At 41.1% G+C, this 8,499-nt stretch overlaps 1 protein-coding gene across 1 annotated transcript in view; it reads left to right on the top strand.

Annotated features, from left to right (window-relative positions):
* Nucleotides 1-761: 761 nt before the first annotated feature.
* Nucleotides 762-8,499, top strand: part of PRIM2 (DNA primase subunit 2) — a 323,348-nt gene continuing 315,610 nt past the window's right edge. The window contains exons 1-4 of the mRNA XM_038743964.1: nucleotides 762-783; nucleotides 2,526-2,689; nucleotides 3,571-3,674; nucleotides 7,156-7,235. Coding sequence (XP_038599892.1) covers nucleotides 2,536-2,689; nucleotides 3,571-3,674; nucleotides 7,156-7,235 — 338 coding nt within the window. The 5' untranslated portion in view covers nucleotides 762-783; nucleotides 2,526-2,535. The remainder of the gene's footprint in view (nucleotides 784-2,525; nucleotides 2,690-3,570; nucleotides 3,675-7,155; nucleotides 7,236-8,499) is intronic.

Here is an 8,499-nt window from a genome sequence, read left to right as displayed (position 1 = left end):
CTATGATATGATAGAGTTGGAGACACTGATCCCTGCCCAGAAGGAGCTTATAACCTAGAGGGGAAAACAGACATTAATATGTAGTATGGTTATGGACCTAAGTGGGACTGAGGGTGGGATGAATAAAAGGGGCAAATCCAGATGCAGGAGGTGACAGTTTATACCCGCAGTCTTGGCGGGGTAATTAGATCAAATAAATATCATTGATGCTAATCAGGCTATTTAGTTTGTAGGTCTCTTGTGGGACAGGGGACAAGTCTGATTATTTTGTATTCACCCCTCCTTTCGGCATCTATACATACCATAGATAAATACATAATAAATACCATAACTAATGAGGTCTAGGAGATCCCTTTCTTAGGAGAAGCAGCGTGGCCTAGTGGAAGGAGCACGGACTTGGGAGTCAGAGGTCATGGGTTCTAATTCTGCCTTTGCCACTTGTCAGCTTTGCCTTCGGGCGAATCACTTAACTTTTCTGTGTCTCAGATACCTCATCGGTAAAATGGGGATGAAGCCTGTGAGCCCCACGTGGGACAATCTGATTACTTTGTATCTACCCCAGTGCTTAGAACTGTGCTTGGCACATAGTAAGCACTTAACAGATACCATCATCATTATTATTACTGTTTCATTAGAATTAATGATCTTTATATTTTTGTATATTTTTATAGTTCTTAAGTGTTTCTTGATGAAATACAGAGAGATAGAAGAATGAAAAGTACCTTACTGTGCTTTGCAGGTGGTGTGGAACAGGAGGATATTCTTCACCCACACCTAATTACGGTATTTGTTAAGCACTTTGTTAAGCCCGGCACTGTATTAAGCACTGGGATGGATACAAGGAAATCAAGTTGGACACAGTTCCTGACCCATGTGGGACTCACAGGCTCAATCCCCATTTTACAGATGCGGGAACTGAGGCCCAGAGAAGTGAAGTGACTTGCCCAAGGTCGTACAGCAGACAAGCGGCAGAGCCAGGATTAGAAACCATGACCTTTTGACTCCCAGGCCTGTGCTCTATCCACTACAGCGTCTCTGACACCTTCTTTATGACACCGCTGATGACGCTTCGCTTCGGTGTCATCTCCCTACTTGTTTTGTTGTCTGTCTCCCCCTTCTAGACTGTGAGCCCATTGTTGTGTAGGGACCGTCTCTATATGTTGCTGATTTGTACTTCCAAGCGCTTAGTACAGTTCTGTGCACACAGTAAGCGCTCAATAAATGCGATTGAATGAATGAATAAATGAATCTCCCTAAATTGATGCTCTACTCACCCTCTGCTTCTCAAAACTTCTTCCCAGGCCCCTCCTCATCAAAAAAAATCTCCTCACAGTTGGTTTCAACTCACCCCAGTATACAGATCTGGTCTCTTCACCCTCTTCTGCCCCTCCTGTTTCTTTTGTTCCTCCCTAGGTAACTTAACTGGACCTCTGTTCTCTAACTCACGCTGTTTCCCTGGAACCCCCGTCCGCCTTAAGCCTGACAAATCAATCAGTGGTATTTATTGAGTGCTTACTGTTTGCAGAGCAATCAATTGATCAATGGTACTTATTGAGCGCTTACTACGTGCAGAGCACTGTACTGAGTGCTTGGGAGAGTACAATACAAAAGAATTAGCCATCAAGTTTCCTGCCCATAATGAGTTTACAGTCTTAGGAGTCTTACTGTCTAGAGAGCTCTGTACTAAGCACTTCGGAAAGGACAATATGATAGAGTTGGTAGATGCAATCCCTGTCCACAGAGAGCTTACAGTTTATAGGGGTGACACATTAAAATAAATTACAGTAGAAGAAATAGTCCTATAAAAGGATCTTTACAAAAGTGCTTTGGGACTGGGATGAACATCAAAACCATGGACCTTACCATATTCAAACCCTTCCTGAAAACCCTCCTCTTTCAACATGCCTTCCCAATTAATTCACAGGATCCCAAGTCATATAAATCCATCAGCCATCTCTAGTACTTCCATACTTATACCCATCCTCAGCATTTACTTGGTATGTATAAAATATGTATCTGTATTTTTCAGTTGTGCATTCATTAACTTATTTTGATCTCTTGGATTGTAAATACTGTAATGTCTGTTTCCTCCATTAGTTTGTTAGCTCCCTGTGGGTAGAGAGTGTGTCACTTGCTTGTTCTGTGCTTTCCCAGTGCCTAATACAGTGTATTTTGCCCAGCAGGCACTCAATAAAAGCTGTTACCACTACTACTGCCAAAGGCACTGATGAGAGAAAGAGAAGCTAAATGGTCCAGGGTGTCTAGCTGCCCTTCACTCCTTCAGGAGATGTGACTTTCTTCCAGCTCAGCTGAGTTCAAGGAACTTGTTACTGGCACACCTGCTACCCAGCCAAAAAGGGCTCACCCTGGGATACTGGTTTTGCAGACTTTGTTTACAACTTCATTTTATAGCTCGTCTTAAAAGCTTATTGGGTAGTTTTAGAGTGCCCAGATCAAGGGGTTTAAACATGGAAGTCCCCAAACTTCTGGGACCTTAGGTTCACTTTTGATTTTTCTCTGTACAGGGTAATAGAAATGGAGTTTTCTAAACCAAAGAGGCCGAGGATAAGACTGGCAGGTGACAAGAGAGGTTCTCTGTATCCTCATAGCCTTCAATTCTACCTGCAGCCTCCATGTGAAAATATCTCTCTGATCGAGTTTGAAAGTCTCGCCATTGACAGGCTTAAACGTGAGTGACTCTTCTGTCAGAACTGAATTACATTTGAACTTTTAGGGGTGAAGGTAATTTAGGGTTATTCATTCTCTGGAACTTCGGGAGTGTGTGAGTCCTAGCCCTTGACTTGCTGGAATAGGAAGGTTGGTCATTATGCAGATTTAGCAGTGCTGCTAGTTGGAAAGCCACCCTGAGTGTGGTTACTGTTGTTACTGATCTCTCTTCTCAGATTCCAGTCTGGTTGTGTGGTTTTCTGTGGGCCCACCCTGACTCAGTCCAGAAAATTGGCTTTACTCTGTTAGAGCTGTGCTGGCAAATTAAGCAGAGAAGCAGCGTGGCCTAGTGGAAACAACATGGGCCTGGGAATCAGAAGGGCATGGGTTCTATTCCAGGCTCCGCCACTTCTCTGCTGGGAGGCTTTGGACAAGCCACTTCACTTCTTTGGGCCTCAGTTACCTCATTTGTAAAATGGGGCCCCATGTGTGACAGGGATTGTGTCCAACCTGATTTGCTTGTATCTACCCCAGCGCTTAGTACAGTGCCTGGCACATAGTAAGTGTTTAACATATGCCATTTACGAGGGCTTGGGGGTGAGGGGGGGAGAGAGAGAGAGAGAGAAGAAAAAAAGAGGGGTTGGAGTAAGAACAGAGGAAGACTGTTGATATGGGACTGTACTTCCTTCTGCAACCGAAAATCCACTAGATGCTATTCGGGGTAATTTTATGGGGCAAAATAACTGGTTCATGCCTGGGTTTTTTTCTCAAGAAAATGGTGACAGTATTAATCTGATAGTGGGGATAATTTTCCAACATTTTGGATTTTTTTTTGTATTTGGGTGTAGCATCGTTTTAAAGAAAGTGTCTTACTCTGCTGTCTTTTTGTGTTAATTGTGGTAGTCCTCAAAACCATTGAAAACCTTGGGATCAACTATGTGAAAAGCACCGACGACTACCGAAGCAAACTGGAGAGTGAACTTCGAAAGCTCAAATTTTGCTACAGAGTAAGTAGAATCACAGCTTCCTGGTTTTCATGGATCCTTGATGCAGTAGAACAGAGAGGTCTCGATGGTTTGGTTTTGCTCCCAGATATGAACTCCTGAACTCTTGAAACTGGTAACTCTCTCAAGGGAGAGGTGGGTTTTAGAGATTATATTTTTTCCTTGTATTCTCATGTGGAGAATTCCTCTCAAGGTCAGCTTTGTCTGTGCAAACTGTTGAAAAATAAATTAAGTTCAAGTCACTCTCATAATTAGTATTAACTGTACTTTTAATCTTAACTTTTGGTAACTCAAACATACAATTTAGGTTTTTTCTTTAGGCATTGCCCTCTGATCAAGCTGCAGTCATAAACATAACGGACTAGGTTGAGAAGGGGAATTAGCTAGTGTTACCTACCCTGGACCCTAATTATGGGTATTTTGTTTGGTCAATTACATTTATATTTATTTGACATTGCTTTTCCTTCCAGTGTATGACTGTGCACTGATTGGTTAAGGATAATATGATTGACCCAAATAGAAGGGTTAGTAAACCCTCTCCATCCTCCCCATCTTACCTCCTTCCCTTCCCCACAGCACCTGTATATATGTATATATGTTTGTACATATTTATTACTCTATTGATTCATTTATTTTATTTGTGCATATCTATTCTATTTATTTTGTTAGTATGTTTGGTTTTGTTCTCTGTCTCCCCCTTTTAGACTGTGAGCCCACTGTTTGGTAGGGACTGTCTCTATATGTTGCCAATTTGTACTTCCCAAGCGCTTAGTACAGTGCTCTGCACACAGTAAGTGCTCAATAAATATGATTGATTTATAAATATAATTGACCATGGGTGGTGTTGAGTTGTGTTTCTGTTGGAAGATGACACTATTGGTGGTGAGACTGTATCCTTGAGTGTGAGTGCCCCCTGAGAGAGAATCTCTTTTATACTTGCACTCTCTCCTGGATGGAGTCAAGCCCCCAGAATTGTCTTGTGGGGAAGGCAGCTGAAGCAAAACCTCTCTCTTTTTTCCCTGGTTCTGGTATGCTGAAGTGGTCTTCCTTCAGCTTTTAGAAGTATGTGCCTCATTGTAAGAAATCTCTTTATCAAGCAATCCATAGTATTTATTGAGCACTTACTATGTGCAGTATGAGCGCTTGGGAGAGTATAGTTCAGAGTACCAGACACATTCCTGGATCAATTAATCAGTATTCACTGAGTGCTTACTATGTGCAAAGCACTGTGTTAAGCATTTGGGAGCACACAATATAACAGTTGGTAGACATGTTCCCTGCCCACAATGAACTTAGACAGATGTTAATATAAAATAAATTACAGATATGTACATAAGTGCTGTGGGGCTGGGGGTGCGGGGGGTAAAGGGTGCAAATCCAAGGGCAGTGCAGAAGGGAGTGGAAGAAGAAGAAATGAAGGCTTAGTCAGGGAAGACCTCTTGGAGGAGGTGTGCCTTCAATAAGGCTTAGACAATACCCACAGTGAGTTTGACAGGGTAGGTCAGAACAGTGGTAGTTGAGGATCTGTTTCATGGTTTTTAAATTCTGATGAAAGTCTAACTCCTTAGACCTGTTTAATCCAAGTTTTATCACTCTGGTGTTGGCTCAGGCAGAGTTCCTTTTCAGTTTTCAGCCAGATTTCACGTCTCCTTTATTTCTTTCAAATTCCCGGAATGGTGAAAGGCTCCTTTTGCTTTTCTTTCTAGGTACTTTAGTGGGGTAGTTCTTGTTTTACAAAATGAGTGATTCTCATAAGGGTGCAGGAATTGAACAGGTGGTGCCTTACTGAAATTTTAGTGTCTGTCTTAACAATCACTAGATTGTAATAATAATAATAATTATGGTATTTGTTAAGTGCTTACTGTGTGCCAAGCACTGTTCTAAGGTTGTCCCAGGTGGGGCTCACAGTCTTAATTCCCATTTTACAGATGAGGTAACAGGCACAGAGAAGTTAAGTGGTTTCCCCAAGGTCACACACGCAGACAAGTGGTGGGAGAGTCAGGATTAGAACCCACGCCCTCAGACTCCCAAGCCCGGTGCTCTTTCCACTAAACCATGCTGCTTCTCAAATCAGGGGTTTATGTATGCTAGCTCTATTGTAGTCTCCCAAGTGCTTGCTTTGCATTGTATTGATCAATTGATGACTCAGGTAGACAGGGACTAGTTACCCATTCCTGGGTTGTCTCTTTTAAATTGTACCTGATTTTGATTTAAAACTGGTGCCTGTGAAAGTTTCCTTTTGTTGCTCTTTCTGATATTTTCAGTTCATTTGCACTGTAGCTGTACTTTTAAAGACCTATTTCAAAAGTGAAGGTATACATATTGTTTGCTTTGAGGAGTGGTTACGTAAACAACCCTGAAAATGTAGAGCTTGTTATAGTACAAAGGTTATTTTTGAAAACCAAGTTCAAGATTGTTGAACATGTGCTGTACAATGGTACATTGTGCCATTCATTCATGAGTCAGCCTCATGGTCTATCTAGTCCAGTATTCTGTGTTTGACAGTGACAATGGGATCCTTGGAGGCATTGTGGGGTGATTTCCTTCTTTGATATTTAACATCTAGTGATGATCCACTAACGTTCCTTGCTTTTCTCCCCTGCAATCAATCAATCAATCGTATTTATTGAGCACTTACTATGTGCAGAGCACTGTACTAAGCGCTTGGGAAGTACAAATTGGCATCACATAGAGACAGTCCCTACCCAACAGTGGGCTCACAGTCTGCAGCCCTCATTGTCCCTCTATTCAATCAATCCATGGTATTTATTGAGCTCTTACTGTGTGCAAAGCATTGCTAAAGTCACCCAGTATGAACCATGTGTTCATGAATTCATCCAAACTTCTTTTGAACCTGTTAATATTTTTGACCTGCACAATTTTCTGTAGTTGTAAATTTCAAATCTTCCCTTCTGCCATGAGAAGAATTATTTCCTTTTTTTTTTCCCCAAATTCCTACGCTCAAACTTGAGCAGGATTTAGTGCATTCTGGAGTTTGGGATTTGGTGAACACTAATTGGAAGTCCACTTTGACCACATTATTATTATTATTATTATTATTATTATTATTATTAATAAATGCTTTCTATATGCCAAGCACTGTGCTAAACTCTGGGGTAGATACAAGTTAATCTGGTTAGTCACAGTCCCTGTCTCACAAACGGCTCACACTTTTAACCGCCTTTTTACCGTTGAATTAACTGAGGCACAGAGAAGTGAAGTGATTCACCCAAGGTCACACAGCAGACCACTCCTCACATGAATTTATAGACATAAAAATATACATAAGCTTATGTATAAAAGGAAACCTAATAAAAATGCAATATATGTTTTAACCTATGTTAAATGTTAATGACAGTACAATCTGGAAATTCTGAGTGGCAGAATTCTGTATAGCATTTTATTTTCATGTTGATTTAAGCATTTTCGTGTTTTCTTTTTTTGTTGTTGAATTTGATATATATTCTTACTTTTTACTTTGTAGTCTATGATGGAAGATGAATATGAAGCAAGGAGGAAGGATCATATTTCACACTTTATCTTGCGCCTTGCTTACTGTCAGTCGTAAGTGTGCAATGAATGTTTTTTCATGTAATATTTTCATTAGTCTGTCATCCTGAGTTGCTTTTAGCTCCTGAAAGGTGAGAGTAAGTGCTGCTTAATAAAGTTAATGTAAGCAGTTTGAAAAACTTTCAGGCAATTTGCATAATCTGGTTTAATTAGATTAACAGCCATACTAATACATGTCATAATGTATCCTATTAAGATGTTGTTAGTGGCTTTTTGTAATTAGAGTATTTAGAGTACATGGTCTAAGGAAAATCATATTCTCACATATTTTTATCTTTTTCTATTTGCTTGATTCTTTTCATTTTCTACTTACTAACCTTTCTCTAAAATGGCGCAGAAATAAGTAACCCCGGAATTTACTGTGATACTGTCAAATTCCCAATTTTCAATTGAAGTGTTCTTATTTCTGCTGCTTTCTCTAATGGTGACATTTTCATCACTGTCTTCTAATACAATTTAAAGGGCCCTTCAGTGCTTGGTGGTTTACTGGCACATAGTAATCTAAAGGCTTCTAGTTTTCCTCTCCTGCCGAATGCCAATATTGAGAAGCAGGTTCCTTATGGTTCAAAGAAAAAGCAGAATGGGATGCCTCCCAGCAAAGCCTTGGTACCTCCAAAGTGCTCGTATTTTTCTCCTACTTGAAACACTAAGATAGCGATGCCCTTGAGGTGGGATGGGCTAAATATGTGCCAGTGATTTGCTTTGGCTTGTGTTTGATCTAGGCCGCCCTGGCTCTGAGCTGGCACCTTCCTCCCATGGTGACACTTCCATGGTTCAGAGTTAGGTGCTGTTACAGTTATCCCCATAGGTTAGCTGTGCCTGGGGCTGACTGACTAAATCTTTACCTTGCTTGAAACCAGAAAAGAGTTGCTGCAAGTGGAACCCTCCCTAATTGTCCACCAGTGCCATAAAGGCCATGCAGTATCAGGGCTGAAGCATTTAACCAGACAAGAGAGTCTGGAGCCTCACCCGGGCCGGGCTGAGGTGAGTGGTAGAGTGGCATTTCATAGTTGTTTCTCTTCTCTCAGAGTCTACCAAAACCGTTTCATCCTGGGAAGTTAGATCCATGACCACATTACTGAGGGGAATAACTAGCCATTGAGTAGGTAACTTTGTTTCTGGCATGGTTTTGGATTAGTTCTGCCTAGATACAGTCAAAACACTCAGGTGACCCCATGAAATTTCTTCTCACAGTAGTAATAGTATTTATTAAACACCTATTATGTGCAAGCACTGTACTAAGCACTGGGGAAGAATT

The sequence above is a fragment of the Tachyglossus aculeatus genome, chromosome 1 (assembly GCF_015852505.1).
Source record: "Tachyglossus aculeatus isolate mTacAcu1 chromosome 1, mTacAcu1.pri, whole genome shotgun sequence".
NCBI lineage: Eukaryota > Metazoa > Chordata > Mammalia > Monotremata > Tachyglossidae > Tachyglossus > Tachyglossus aculeatus.
The sequence above is the reverse complement of the archived record's forward strand: the minus strand, read 5'-3'. Positions and strand labels throughout refer to the sequence as shown.